This window comes from Netta rufina (assembly GCF_964035555.1).
Source record: "Netta rufina genome assembly, chromosome: 1".
Lineage (NCBI taxonomy): Eukaryota > Metazoa > Chordata > Aves > Anseriformes > Anatidae > Netta > Netta rufina.
The window spans coordinates 193,631,296-193,647,409 of NC_140123.1; the positions used below are offsets into that span (position 1 = coordinate 193,631,296).

Consider the following 16,114-nt stretch of genomic DNA (forward strand, 5'->3'; position numbering starts at 1 on the left):
TCCTCACTGTAGCCTCTCCAGTTTATGCCATATTCCTGATGTCCTTCCACCTGCTTTTTTTGGCTGAAGGTCTGCAATATTTAACAAATTTGTCATTTTTTTCAGGGGCTGACGGAATTAATTATTCTCCTAAGGCAATATTTCACCTGTCTATTTCTGTTTGTAAGCTGGTATGGTCTTAAGGGATATATGCTTTCTTCCAACACATAAATCTGGTTGGAAATTAAAAACCAAGAAGGAGAAATAACTGTCCTTTGTATGATTTGTTACCCTGCTTTTTTTTTTTTTTTTTTCCTTTTTATTTTTTCCTCTTGGAAATCTGCCATATTCCCATCATGCAAGAGGCAAGTAGGGGCAGTAATTTCCTCTTGGAAAAGTAGGGAATAAAAAGATTTTCAGTAATGACTGTAGCAGGTTCTTCCACAATTTGATTTGTAGAAATCTGTGGAAGGTTTGTGTGCTTCATTTGTTTTTCAGTCCTCTGAAAATGTTTAGGACAGTGGGAAGAACACAAAGAAACTTTAGACAAGGAAGGTAATATTTCAGTGCCCAGTGAAGCTGTAGGAAGCAGAGACGTGTCCCATGGACTCAGGGATGCAGCCTGTGGATGTTTTAATTTTTGATGCAACATTTTCTAGCTGTAGTCTAAAGAGGCAGGTTTTATCCTTCCCTTGTAATATGCTTTGCACAATGTGGATGCACCAGTTGCATCTCTGTAATTAATTTTCAATTGAGTTTTTGTTAAGAAATGGGGTTAATTTGTCTATTTGAGGATTTCCCTGTGTGGGTTGTAAAGCAAACACAGTGGGTGAGGTTCCAGATTCTCATATGGTTCAGGTCATCTGCAGCTGCTGGCAGCATCCTTTGGGGACGTGGGCAGCTAAAACAGGTTACATCAGGCTGCTCAAACCTTAACGGGGAAATGGATAGCAAGACAGACAGCACGAGAGCAGTGAACTGAAAAGGTGTCCTTAAAATCATCCTTTTTTCCATTACTTAGGATTTTTTAAAAGCAATATTTTTATTTTTATTTTATTTTATTCACCATAGGGTCACATATGCTGTTTCAGATTTTACTCTTTCAGATTTTAAGCTTTTTTAAGCGATGGAGAGAAATTGCACCATCTCTACGGGCAGCATGCTCCCTTGCTTGGGCAGCTGCTGTCAGATCCCCCCAGAATCGTCTCCTCTCTAGGCTGAACAAGCCCTGGTCCCACAGCCCCTCCCCATAGGGCAGGTGCTGCAGCCCCAACCACCTCTGTGGCCTCTGTTCAAGTCACCCCAGTTGATCAGTGCTGTCAAACCTAATTACTACACCTTGCTAAGTAAAGGAAAGGATACTATTCATTGTATGGGCATACAGGAAATAACCATGTGCTGTTAAATTCATTTACTTAATACCTCTGTGTTCTTTTAGATGTATCAGGTACTTTGAAAATCCATACTAAGCTGTAAAATTTCTTTCTGTGACACAAGAAAACACATTTTTGTTGTTGTTCTTCTTCTTGAAGGATAATTTGGGTGATTGAAAGACATTTTGATTAAATATAGGCTTTAGAAGACTATAGAGGCAAAGTTTGGGAAAAACAGTATTTTTTACATGAAAAAGAAATAATATATTAATTAGGCTAAGGCTAAATATGGACTTCAAATACTTATGAATACTCAACACATTAAAGAACGAAAATCCATGCAATCAATGTTTCACTAGGTAATAAAGCACAACAGATTGTAAAACCTAAGACAAGGACAACACCCTCTCCCAAACACGAGAAAAGGTGGAAAACAGAGACCTAGTTGTTGGCATTGTGTCAGTATAGAGACAATGGATGCTTGTTCTATTATTTATATGAACTGACTGCTTGGCAGATGCCACTGCAAAAGGACCCTTTATTTAAAATATAGAAAAAATAGAATTTGCTTTCCTTTATAATCACACAATGCAAAATACTAATGAAAATGTTGGATTTCCTGTAGCTGGGAAGAAAGTATTGTCCTAATCTGCTTTCAGCAAGAGGCTCTAATCATTCTAGTCACAAAAACATGATAGAAGTGAAAAAACATCTTTTTATTCTTTGAGATGCAGGGGGAAAGAGGATGGAAATGCTTATTTACAGTTTAAAATGGTAATTCTTGATTTTTCCTCTTTGTTAGTGCATATTGACTGTTCTGTTGTATCCCTATTCTGTACTCACTCCCCGTAACCAAACAGATGTTTAGTGGTTTTTTAATGACTACAAAAGGAAATTCTCATAAATTATAATATGTAGGGGCTGGGGCTTCCTGTGCACCTTTCTGCTTCTAGTGCTGTAGCCACAAATCCATTCTCTGTAATATACTCAATAATTATATGTTCTTCTCATTTATTTTTCTGCCACTTTTATTTAAAACTTGATTAAAGAAAGCACTTAAATGTGTACTTAATTCAAACCCTTAATCAGAGCAGCACTTTCTAAGTGAAGCAGTGTGGGGCAGCTTTCCATGTTAAACCATAAAAACTGAAATCTGCTTGATCTTCAACTGATATTGCCATTTCACTGTCATATTCCTGCCTTCATATTTTGTTCTAAACTTATTTCTGGAAAATCATCATGTTCTCTCTTAAACTTTTGTTTACTTTTTTTTTTTTTTTTTAATTTTGAAAATGTCAAAGACAATAACAACAAAACTGACCTCACCTCATTGAATGAGATGGAAATTGTTTCCAAGCTGACTCCAAACCCATGTCTCAGGATGGAGTGTGGCTTTCTAAGCCTACCAACAAACCAGCTCTCCCAACAATGGTAGAAAAGACTAAACATGAAAAATTAATCAGTAATTTTATTTATGAGAAAGGGTGAACTGGCACAAATGAATGGCTCCTCGTATCAATATTTCAACTGATATATTTGATTCAAACAGAAGTCTGGTTTTGTATATTATCACTTGTTTAGGTGATAATATAGTCACATTACAAAAAATGTGCAGAAGATACATGGGGATAGGTCTTGGAGCCCTGTTCTTTACATGCGTTGTAAGTGTGCACTGGACCATGTGTACAGTCAAAACCGTACACATCAGACCAACACACAGAAGGGTGCACGGACCACTGCACACTTTAAAAGTGTCTCATCTGGAGTGTGGTTGAAGTTGTAGGTTTTAAAAAATGCATGTTTTGCACGGAGTGCACTGAGAGAAAAGTTCTGCAAGACTGGCTGCACGCAGGTTGGAGCTACCATCATGGTAATGAGCTCTTTACAGTGCATAGACAGGGTTGTGGGAGGGAGAAATAGCACATCACTGCTCATACTCTGTGTGGTTTGTCCCACCCAGTAGAGGTTTCTGCCAGCCATACTCATGTCATGTTGCATGCTCTGTTAAGGGCAGGGTAGCCTCACTGAACGCTAGCTGATATGGATACCCATACGTTGATATGCGCTCCCTCCAATACACACAAATACACACCTGCAGCTTTAAATACTGTTTTAATACCAAACACGACAAAAGGAGACTTTGATTTCTTTATTTGGTGTTTATTGGATCTAGCTGAGAAGCCTTTTGACATTTCACCGGCATTTTCTGTCTCTCAGACATGTTTCTTTCTGACATTATAATTTTCAAAATCTTCACAAAGATACTCACATCACCCCTGGGTTAGACTCCTAGTGCCCTTCCCCACATGGGCTGACCACAGAGATAACTGCAGAGGCAGGAGTTAAAGGAGGTGGTTCTAGTTTCTCTTGCACTTACTCCATACGAATTCAGAGGAGCCCAAGCTCACAATGAAGTCAGCCAGAAGCACAATGCACAGCCCGCAGGCTTCAGCCTGGGGCAGCTGCCACAAGTGAGTTGGTTGCTCTTTGGCCTCTCACACGTACCCTGTTTGCTGTGGCCATTTTAAGCCTTTCCCTCTGATGTCTTTTCACCTCTGATCCAGGCTTTCAGAGTGAGCATGCTAATTTTGTCCTCTTGAACAAATGTCCACATAAATAATCACATCTTACTTGCCAGATTTCCCTGGCAGCTTCAGCTGAATACAGCCAGGACAGATGACTTTTTTTTTACAGTACCTCAGGGAAGAAACAGTTGGGTAAAGGGAGCAAAAGGCAGAGTCAAAACCATGTTTTTTAGGATACACATACCTCATCCCTGCTACTTTAATTAGACTGTGTTTACAAGTCAAGCAGGGGCTGAAAAAACAACTCAGAGGCATCCAACCAGCGCCAAAATCCTAGCAGTTCCTTGGCTGCTGTTGGAGACCTGGTCACTGGTGGTTTCAGCACAATGGGAGACACAGGCTGAAGTACACACCAACATCACACCCTGCCCTACCCAGTAAATGGTCACCAAGTTACCTTTGCAGTGCATTTTGAAAATACTTTTCACACTCCCTCACAGAAAGGCTGGATGCTCCTGCCCTGGGCACTTAATGCTCAGCAGACCTATTCCTCATCTTGCTTTTTAATTTGTTTATTTTGTTAAGAATTGGATAATATTTTTTGTGGTCTTGTTTGTGTGTGTGGTTTGGTTTTATTTTGGTTTTGGACTATAGCCAAAACAGGACAACCCTTCAAGCAGTGAGAGTTTTACAAATACAATAAAACATTAAAACCCACCTAGTTTATTTGATGAAGAGGGCAAATCTCTGCCCTGGCCTCTGGGCAGTGCTGCCATGCATCCCTGCTGCACACGGAGCCAGGAGAGCCTGGGCTCAGTCCCACTCACCGTGCCTGGCTATTCTCTCCTGAGCTGAAACACTCAATTTAAAATACAGCATGCTGGCAGTGCACCAAATCCACTGTGGAATACAAGATACTTCAATATAAAATCATGACAGCAGTTATTCAGTATGTATGCATTTATTTTCTCTTCTAGCCCACACCCATCAACACAGGGCATTTCCTGCATCACAGGGTGGTGGCCGGGACAGAGTGCAGTCTGTGCTGTCAGTGGATCCCACTGGATTTAGGGGGATGGTGCTATACAGTTTGGGAGAAAAATCTCAGCTTTGTATAGCCAGCCACTGATTTCCCTGGAGAGATGAATAACATCCTAAATTTCCTCAAGTGGAAGTATGGCACAAGGAGAAGCAATACAGCTGCTAGCAGTAGGCACAGGGCTAAACCATGCTAATGTGGGGGAAAGCATAACTTTTTATGAGGGCATGTAATGATAGAACAATGGGTAATAATTTTAAACTGAAAGCAGGTAGATTTAGTTTAAATATAAGGAAGAAATTCTTTACTCTGAGGGTGGTGAGGCCCTGGCACAGGCTGCCCAGAGAAGCTGTGGATGCCCCATCCCTGGAGGTGTTCAAGGCCAGGCTGGATGGGGCTTTGGGCAACCTGGGCTGGTGGGAGGTGTCCTTACCCATGGCAGGGGGGTGGGACTGGGTGGTCTTTAAGGTCACTTCCAACCCAAACCACTCTATTATTGTGTGATTCTATAACCTCATTTTCCATGATCCTTTAAAAAATCTTTTGGGGCCTGTCATGAGATGGGGTATTTTATTGTAGGAAATCTCTCTTCCCAGATGCCTCCTGAACAACTTTGTGCTGGTGCCTGTCTCCTCTCTCCTGGAGAAGGCACAGGTGCTGCCAACCCCTGTAGGAGCAGAGTGACAGCCAGGCTGTGCTGACCCCAGAGCATGACCAGGTTGTGGCAACCCTTGGAGGGAGGCCTGGGGCTGGTGCTCTGCTCCTGGGCATGTAGCACAAAGCATGCTGCAGGAGGCTGGACTACGACTTTGGGAATGGATGTGAACATCTCTGGACTTGTTTCTCCCAGATTGCCTAGAGGCTGGAATGGATGTCACACAGGAGACAAAACACAAGGGACAAAATTATATCACTTAGGCTACATTCTGAAGAGCTGGCAAGGTTGCACTTGAATAAAGTGGTTTTAAGCTTGTTAGCAGGGTGGTGTTTTGCATCCCCTTTCACAGGTGACTTAAAATATGTATAGTTCCAGCAGAGACTCAGCAAGTCAGAATTCTCTTTCCGTTTTCAATGACAGCCAATCTAAATGTCTTTATTGGCACCTGATTTCACCTTTAGCAGTTCTGGTTTAGGAAGCAAAGTTTGTTACAGAACTCCTGGGGTCAAAGCATGGAGCTGGCAATGTCAAACCTGCAGCAAGCCTTGGCACCAGATAGCAGCTTCCTGTGTTCAGAGCTTTTTTGTCCTCTCTCAGCAGTTTATCTCTCCTTGCTGTTGTTAAAAACACATTTTCTCTCTTCTCCCCTACATAGCCCCAAGCAGACAGATCCATCTAGGCTAATGGAGGTGCGAAGATAATGTAAAGAGGAACCTTATTACCTCTAAGTTGTTTTTCTTTCAAAGCCCTCACTTACCATGTCAGGACATTCCTGTTCCCTTCCATTTTTCTTTTATTTCTCACCCCCCTTGGAGAGATTGATCCCTGGGAAGGAACTACCTCTGGGGACACACAGAGCACACATCCTGCCTTTTGCCTGGCTGACAGGTGATACTTGATGGGTCACCTGCCCTTTAGCTGGAAATAATTAGCATACAGTCACAAAGGAGGACTACAGGCTGGTGTGGAGTAACACCAATTAATTAAGTACTCCTCATCTAAGCAACATTTAACTATACTGATGTCTGCACAGAAACTTCTGAAAAACAGTACAGAAATCAGTTAATATATATGTCAAGAAAACAAAACCTCACAATTAATAATTGAATATTTTTATCTCTTTAATAGAGATTTTTTTAAACTTTGCCTTTATTACTTTTGTTATGATTATTACAGTAATTTCTTGAGTGTCACTATAGGTATGGCTATGTTTTTGGAGTTTTAAAAGTTAAAAATCCAAATTCATGATCCTGTCCTATTAAGCTCACCTCACAGGTAGGAATATCACAAGTGAAGGAAGTTCAATACAGGCAAGATACATTTTGCACTTCTTTCTAAAAGTAGCTTAGCTCCTGTATTATTGGCACTGCATTATTGGCATTTGCTCCATGTGTAAAGCATACATAGAGAAGAAAACAACAACAACAACAACAACAACAAACAACAAGCAAATAATACTGGAAAACAGAAGCAATACCCTTAATAATTCTCTGAGGCTGCCCTGGCTGGTGCAGAACTCATGCATATGGCCGGTGCTAAACTAATGCTAACTTGAGTACATGTTGTAGGAAGCAGTGCCCTTCCTGCAAAGCACTGCTGTCCCCGGGCACAGATCGCTCCTGCCGTGGAGCTGCAATAATTGGCTCCTGGTCTGCGCTATCAAGCAAGGGACGATGGACACAGAAAGATGCAAATAATTCTGCCAGTTGCTGGCTCCATCCCCAAACCCCCTTTTTCTTAGACGTGTGGAAGTATATACTACTCAGTTTGGTATTATTGGTATTATTTGGTATGTGTTTGCATTCAGACACTTACTCAAGCTCCTCTCTGCATATGGTCTGTGTTTTGAGAGTTTGCTCCTATCTGCCTCATAGAGGAGTTTTGTGGTTATCCTTGTTGCATACATCCTGAATTATATCCTGGGTGAGTGCATACACAGCTTCTCTCAAGGGTCAGCCCATGGCTGGTATAAGTTTTCTTTTTCTCTATCTGCAAGCAACCCTATCTTCCCTACTGCCAGAATGGGCAGAGAGAGAAATGCTGCACAAAATCTCTTCTGTGCATTAGGTGTGGCATTTTCTTTTAGGTGTGTAACAGGGATCCCACTGTGTAACAGGGATTTTGCTGAAAACCTGGAATTCCCACAATGAAACACATTTGGAAAACATGTGTGTTCATGCTGGTCTGCACCTAGACATGGCTGTAGGATGTCCTGCAATTTTATCTGTTAACCAAAGTCTCCAAATCCAGTCATTTTAAACAAGCCTGGGCTACATATGTTTGGTTTTGGAGATAGCTTGGTCTTATTCTGTCTGGTGCATCCAGATACACCTGCGAGGGAATTTGCAGAAATGTATGTAAGTGCATGTTCATCATAACATAGCTGTAAAAATTTACTGAGTTCATACTGTTAAATGAGACAAAGTCTCAAAGTCTCAGCTTTCTGGCATTTTTATGACCTATTTATTTATTTATTTTAACGTGTGGAGGCAATGTATTTATTTTTATTCTGCTTTGTACTCAGTATGGTTACTGCTAACGGTAGTACAGGAAGGAACGCTAGTGAAGAACTAAAGCATGAAGTTTTGCTGTATTTTACAGAAGTGTTTGAAATCCTAAAATAGGATGTATGATGTATATGGTAGGGGCTACAAGCAAAACTTCACACCAGTACTGTGATCCCAGAACTGTGGCCAAATTACTCTTACTACCTGGTGAGATTTCACCTTAGTTTTCCCTACACCTCCAAAGCAACCAGGCAGTCCAAGCAGCCAGACAAAGCAACACACACAGGTGAAGGGAGTTCCCTGAGTGCCCTAAGAGCATCAGGTAGTCATAATTTTGCATTTCTGGTCATACAAATAAGGTTTAATAGAGTTTTCCTAATTGATCAAAAGCAAATTTGATCCTAAAGAAGTTTTCCTGTTTGGCAGTTTGCAGATGAGTTTTACCTTCAGGGTCCCCTATATCTGAAAAATATAGCATTGGATGTGTTTTGTTGCTCTTCCCTGTCAGCATAACTGGCCTAATAGCTGAGTAAAAAATGATCTATGTTGAGTTACCTCTACAGACCATGCCTTTATGCTCCTTCCTGACAGTTTCATGAGGAAGTCAGGTGTGATGCATTAGAGAGGGCACACAGCTGGCTAAAAATCACACTCATAAAGTTGTTTTCAATATCTTACTGTTGGGCTGAGAGGCTATTTCAAGGAATTCATATGGATCAATCTTGAGTCAATTTATGTTAATTATTTCTGTTACCGACTCAGATAGGTTGAAGAATGTGTGTGAGAATGTATATAAGTCTAGACAAGTATTGGAAGAACTTTGGCTGCAAGAAATCAGAATTCAGAGCCAGCACTGACAAAAATACTGATTTTGAAATCAACAAGATAAAATTAAGTTGCAAAGTTACACTTAGGAAATAGAGATGAAATGAGCAATTGGAAATAAAAAATAACCAGCACTGTTAGCATGGCAGCACTGTAAGAGAAGAACAAATCAAATTGCATTGTATCTCTAGCTGATTATGGGAAAACAAAATGACAAATATTTCTCTATGGTACATTAGGCAGCCTGTTAGCTATGGGTCGTTAATGGGAAAGAATTACTATGTAGACAACACTGGTAAGACTTCAAGTATAGAAACACTACATGCTATTATAGGCATATCACTTCCTCAAAGGTGGAGGCAGACTGAGAGAGCAGCAGGGACCAAGAAAATGGTATGTTATTCAGAAGGTGAATGGTTAGAGGACAGGCAGTGTCAAGATACTGGGTTTGTGAGTCTGGAGAGTTGGAAAAAAAAAAAAAAAAAAGGAAAAGAATGATGATGTTTTTTCCAACAGGAAAAAAAAAAAAAATGATCCACTTGGGTTTCTCTGGACAATGAGGGAAATGAAAGGAAGGAGAGAAGGAGTAATTCAAATTGCAGCAAAACCTAATACAGTGTACTGAGAAATGTTGTGGGTTCTCCCTTTTTGGACCAGTTTTCCCTTTGTTTTGAGAAAGGATTTCTGGAAACCCATTCAAGCTCTACATTTCTATCTAGCATATCAAAGTATCTCTGTAGCTTATTGGACTGTGTGACTATTAATTTAACAGGGCAGCAGCTCTACAGGCATTTTTCTTTCCTGCTCTGAGACAGGTATGCATTCCCAGGCAGACTGACATGCTAAGTTCTGCAATGCACCTGCTCCTACTCATGTCCTTCACTGAATCTCCACACTAGTGCTTTATATTACCAGCCTAGCTATTTTGGTTTAGGAGATTTATTTATTTATTTATTTATTTATTTTATTTGCCAAGTACATAAAAAAATCCCTACAAATTGTTCTACAAGCTTAAAAACAAAGAGTACAGAAAGAGAAGCAGAGGAAGAAAGCAGAATGGGACTTCTGGTTCAATTACTCGTGCGCATAGCCATACATACGCATATATAAATGAGCATGCTACATTATTTATTGTTGTCTTTTTATGTTCACAGGGCTACAGCTACACATAGGGGCCAAGTTATATTCAAGGATGCCTTAGCGCAACAGCTGTGTGAACAGGGAGGTAAGAGAAGCTATCATTTTAAAAATACCTGCTAAATGTGATTTTTAATTGTTCTTGCATTTCAGTACTACTTATTATGAAAGTAAATTTTTAGAAAACTTCCCATCAGGACCTTCTTTATATTCTCAAAACTGATACTTTCTTTGGCTTCACATCTCCCATCAATGATCTGGGAAACCTAGAGTTATGTCCTCTCTGGTAATCACTGGGAAATATCCAAAAATTAAAGTACATCTTATTGCCTTATATGCTTACTTAAAGTCAGCCTGTAATAACCAACCGTTTTTTGTTTAGTTAACACCACAAGGTGAGTTTTAACTATCGCTGTGTTGACTATAAACAAAAAATGCAACACGCCCACAGCAAAAGCTTCATATACCATCCTGCTCATGTGTAGCTTTGTGAAGAACCCGCTTTCCCATTTTGTGAAAGTAGGCCATTAAATTTTTGCCCTTCACCTGCAACTTTTGATCATTTTTATAGCTAAACAAAATGTTTGACTTACACTGACTAAAAATCTAATTGTTTGCACAGCTTATCACATATATTCTTTTGATGAATAACCTAAAAATAAATGTCCTGTTGTGAGCTGTTGTCTACAAAAAGCACACTGCTTTGAACCTGCTTCATTAAAGCAGTGGGAAGTAGGGAAGGTATCCATCATGTCTAGTACAGGAGAGAAGGGAATTTCTCTGCTGATCCATTTTTTTCTGCAAAATTCCAGTGATGTTTCCATGTGAAAAGAGACTGAAGCATGGGCCAAACCAGTCTAAAATAAATATTTCAAAATTAGAAACATGCTGTCATACAAATAAATGAAAAAAACTCTCAAAATACATACTTTTGGGCATTATGGTATGTTTTTTCCTATGAGCTTGGGAATATCTGTGCAATAGTTGTGTAACAGGAATTTACCAAAAATTATGCCAGGAGCATTTATTGTGGTGTTAGGGTAAGGTATGAGTAGTACCTCTGCGATATTAAGGGTAAAAATATTTCACTTTTCAGCTTCAGTATATAGATTTTCAGTATTTTAATATATCAATGGGAAGTAGCCAGGGGAATTTAGAGAGGTGACTTTAGATACAAGCTAATAAGCTTGGAACTTAGAATTAGGTATATTTTGAATTAATTAGAAAAGTGTAACACGTGTGCTGGCAATAAGAAGGAAGTGTGATAATAACCTGGATGGAAGGTGATTGGGCCCAGCACATATCAGTGTTTTACTGTGTGGAAGGAAAAATGTGGAGAAATAGCAAAAATGTCTTTAGTATTCCGAACAGGAAATAAATTGTACCCCTATAATATAGGTGTGGCGTTTTGGTGACTGGTATAATGGGATTTGGGAACAAAAGTATTGGCAAGAATGCCATTTGGGATGCATTAAATAGAATGATGTTGATATCTCGCACGGGCTGGGTAGATGAGAGTGAAAAAATCAATATTCAGAGTCATCAGCATAAAATGGTAAAAAGCCTCATAAGGAGGTAAAATTCTCCATGGCTACTGCATAATGAAATCACTGCCAAAGGCAGAGCCTGTAGTGGCCAGAACAGGTAAGGAAAGGACAAATAAATATGATATAGGAGTGAGAGGGAGTCAGAGAGCTGGCAGTGATCATCATGATGAAACCTATGGGCAAACAAGCTTAAAGGAAACATATAACTATCAGCATCACAGCTGGCAGCATGGTCAAGGAGAATATGGGCAAAGCAACAAGATTCCTCCCTGCTAGAAGGAAACACCTTGGTAAGCAGAGACTAGTGAGTAGAAATCCATCCGTACAGGCTTTTACAGTCCCTACTTTCTGACATGCTAGACCAGGAGTCTTTGCTAGGAGAGCTGGCATCAGGTATTGTAATTCTTTCACCCTGCTCTGTTTCACACTTCTTAAATTTTGGAACATAACCCAACCTTAAATCAGCATTTTGGCAATACACATGTGGGTTAGAACAGTAATTCCTGATGGTAGTGCATGCAGTCTTGGAGCTCAGAGGGGTTCCATGGGACAAGAGGAAAATGGGATTTGTGTATCTTTCGTGTGCAGAGAATAGAAGATGGTGAGATGTGCCTTGCCTGGGCTCAGCCATGGTGGTCCCTTTGCCTTCTCCTCCCACCCAGCCACTGATAGCCATGTCCTGCACCACATCCTTCAAGGAGCCTCCAGCTTCCCCACCTTGTCATAGCCTCCCACATCCTCAGCAACTTCTGTGTTTCCCATCATGTTCCCAATGATTTTCTTTGTACACAGTCACCCCAGAGATTTCATGGCTTTGTCTTCTCCAAAATGCTTGATACCATGGCGGTAACTCCACAAACATCGGGTTTGACTTAGTGAGTGGCATCCATGGATGAGTTATAAGATTTCCCTGAAATGCCAATGTGCAAGCTCCTCAGAGCTTCTTGTGGCTTTTCTCCAGATTCCTATCTTCACCAAGGCCCCTCTTCCCTTAGTTTCCTTGCTCAGCCACAGTTCTCCTGATGCTGCTGGTCCAATACCTCATTGCCCATCACCTTTCCTCCAGTCAGGTCTAGCACCAGGCAGTTCCTCTACCCTTTTGTTCTTACTTCTTAAGCAGACAGTGTGCGTTGCATTGGTTCTCCTAACCAGTGTGTACTATTATAGTTCTTAGGTTTTTAGCATTAATTTTCCTTTTCAAAGAAAAGGATTTTTCTTTGACGCAAACCTCACTTCTTTCATTCCGTGAAGACAATCATAATTTCAGCAATGCTATTAATGAGAGCAAAGGATTATTTCAGATAGAATTAGTGTGTTTATTTAGAGGAAAGGATAAATATGCAAAACAACAAGGTAGACTGACCAAAGTGGGGTTTTAAGACCTCTTTCTGGCCCTAAATATTACTTGACTGAAAGTCTGAAGTGAATAATGTGATATATTAAATAAAGAACATAAAACCAAAGGGCAACTTTTTAGATTTATTACAGGACATCTTTTTAATAAGTATTCACCGGGTATGATATCAACCTTCATAATAACTAGTACAAAGGATATACATGAAGACATGAAAGCAGCAAGGAATCTCAGAAATCATGATTGTTGGGGCTGTCTGCCGTCGGACATGCATTAGTAAATCCTAATAGAGTTAATGGGATTTGTGCAGCAAAGTAAAGTGTAGTCCTTATTTTGAAGACAATTATAGGATGATGAAGAGCTGTGTTAAGGAATGGCAATGCAAAACCAGCAGCCCTATGTATAATGTGAATAGAATAAAGAACAATGCCACAGGGAAAGACACCAAGGAAAGTAAAACAATCACTTGAAAAGCTGTGTGTTCAGCATATAATAAATATTTTAAGAAGCCAGAGAGATCTTTGAGAACTGATGTGAGCTTTAAAGTTTATAAGAATTTTATTGGAACTTGAAAAGAAAAAAAGAAAGGAAACATAAAAATTATCCTAAAAAAAAAAAAAAAAAAAAAAGCCAAGCACAAAAGGCAAGAAAACAAAGAGTTTATAAGCTAAGACAGAGCAGATAGTTTGTTATAAATATTGGTAAGGAAAAATAAGGATATTAATGACTGATGATAGTATTACGGTTAACAATATCTTTAATTAATAATACATGTAACGTTCGTTTAATAGTAAAATAAGTTAAAAATAAGGTAAACATATTACTGTACATATTAATTCATATTTATTCTTGGCTGGAGTAGATCAAAAATCTTACTTTAATAAGCACTAGCATAATTAAAACAGAGTTGGCAAAATATCAGACCTGGCTGCACTGCACTGTGAAACTGAAGGGAGCTCAGGTCTGTGTGAAAGCAGCGATGTCCCGGGGAGAAAGAGCTCATGGTGCAGGGATGGAGGCAACACGCACATCACACTGCCAGCCCACCTTCACCGCACCGAGTGACATTGGAGGGTTAAGGAGAGCCTGTCCCTGGTATGCTCTGTAACTTTGGGCTGGTAATGCAGTGCTTTGGCATAAGGACCGGCTGGGAAATTTGTGAGCATGTCATTTAGTTGACTGACTGAAGGAGAATCAGAACCATTAAGCTTAAAAGATGGAAAAGACGAAGTATATTGTTGTTCCCTCCTACTGCAGAATCATTCCTTTCAGCAAGATTTCCAAAATTTCATATGATCTCATATTCAACACCACGAATTATAGGATTGGCATTCCTTTCTTAAGAAACCCCTCCCTGCTCTGACAGAAGTCTCCATGTTAATGTAAATCCCGAGAACTGGCCCAGATCCCTTTGATTTGATAGCTTCTGCCTGAATGTTTGTGGAAGATCTTTTAGGCATGTTTTGTACCTTGTAAATATGGATTAAGGAACACTTTGAAAAACAAACACAAAACAGATTGCAGGCTCTCAGGCTTGACCAGAGTAGTATTTTACAGAAGACTCGAGTTCAGAGCTGACGTATTGGCTTATGTGTCAGTGAGAATAATGCAGCCCTCAGGCAACGCACTGACTCTCTCTAGGGGGATGTTCAGCATCTATCTTTCAATAGCAACTTTGTTTACCAGTGGAGAGCAAGTATTGGCGGGAGTCTAAATAAAAGCATTAATTTTCTTTTTCATCTTCATCTGGCTGCTAATGAGCAGATTAGACTTTTTCATAATCTGCAAAATATAATATACCTCTCTGCACATCTCATTTGTGACAGATTGGTGAGCAATGGCTAATGGCTGCTGGCTATTGAACTTGGAGTTTGGTGTTTGGCTGGGAGCATTTGTGTTTCTGTAATTTTCTTTTGCTTTATGTTTAAAATATATATATATATATATATGTTCAGAGTTAAAAAAAAAAAAAAAAAAAAAAGAAGTCTCTACTTTGCAGTGAGTTTTACAAATGTTTTCTTATGCAGTGTTTTCTTATGCAGTGTTTTTCCCTACCTATCCCTATACACAAACTTGACCCCAAAGATCTATGGAATATCAGTATCAATAGTATAAACTGACATAGCTGGAACATATGTTTAATTTGCATTATGATAGTTCTTTTTTTCTGGTTGAACACTTGTTTTGCTTAACCATTAGCTATTACCATGTTTGATTTTGGTTCTTATATTTCCATGGGCATCAGACCCATCACCAGATCTTGTTTCCCATCTCATATTCCAGCTCCTCTAGTGTGAGCTGGCATTCCATTGCTGCTACTTTTTCCCTCCCCTCTCGTTTAACTAAGACAGGACACACTTTTCTATTATTTTAATTGTTAATAACCTTTCATTAGCCTTACTTCATCCACAGAAAATCTTAACCTTTTACTCCAAAAGATTCCTTCATTCTCCCTCATCCCATGGACACAGAGCCCCACAATGACCCCATTGACTTTCGAATTCCCTATTACTTTCTTCAACTTTCTCACGCTTCCAGTTTGACTGTGGCCTTTTCTCTCTAAATTGCTTTGTATTGTATACTCTCTTCTATGCTTTTCCTTACCAAAAGGATTGCCTCGCCTTGCAAGGCAAGCATCCTACATTTCCTTACATTTTCTTGTATTGTGTTTGCTCATGCCTCTTAGGTTGTGAGCTCTGTTGAGCTCAATTTCCATTCTTTTCTTAGCACAATTCACCTCTTGTAAAGTTCTGTATATACCCATGGTGCTAGTCAAAATAATAATAATAATAATTAATTCATTTGCTCTACATTTTTACATTCTCATTCAAGCTAATATGCATTTTTGAGCCATGCAAATACTGTTTCTAGATTTTAAACCACCCAACCATGTGTAACCATCTTAGAAAGTGAATCGTGATTTAAAATACTCATTAAGATAGCTTTTTTCTCCTCTCAGCCTGAAGTACTGCAAGTTTTTTAAACTGGAAGTGGTTTAGATCTTTTCAGTATATAGTTAATCTGCACCATATATTTTTTAGCTTTTTCATTTTATGCAATTAAACTCCATTTGACTTTAGCCACCCTATATGGCCCACTGTACAATTTACTCTGTTTTAAAATAAGTAGGTATATGAATTGATAAAAAGAGTCACACCTAAAAATATTTT

At 39.4% G+C, this 16,114-nt stretch overlaps 1 protein-coding gene across 1 annotated transcript in view; it reads left to right on the forward strand.

Moving 5' to 3' along the window:
- The window catches only part of RELN (reelin), a gene marked incomplete at both ends in the record, with an annotated part of 285,763 nt that overhangs the window by 104,862 nt on the left and 164,787 nt on the right, over positions 1-16,114 (forward strand). Inside the window, 1 exon segment of the mRNA XM_084305864.1 lies at positions 10,061-10,131. Coding sequence (XP_084161990.1) covers positions 10,061-10,131 — 71 coding nt within the window.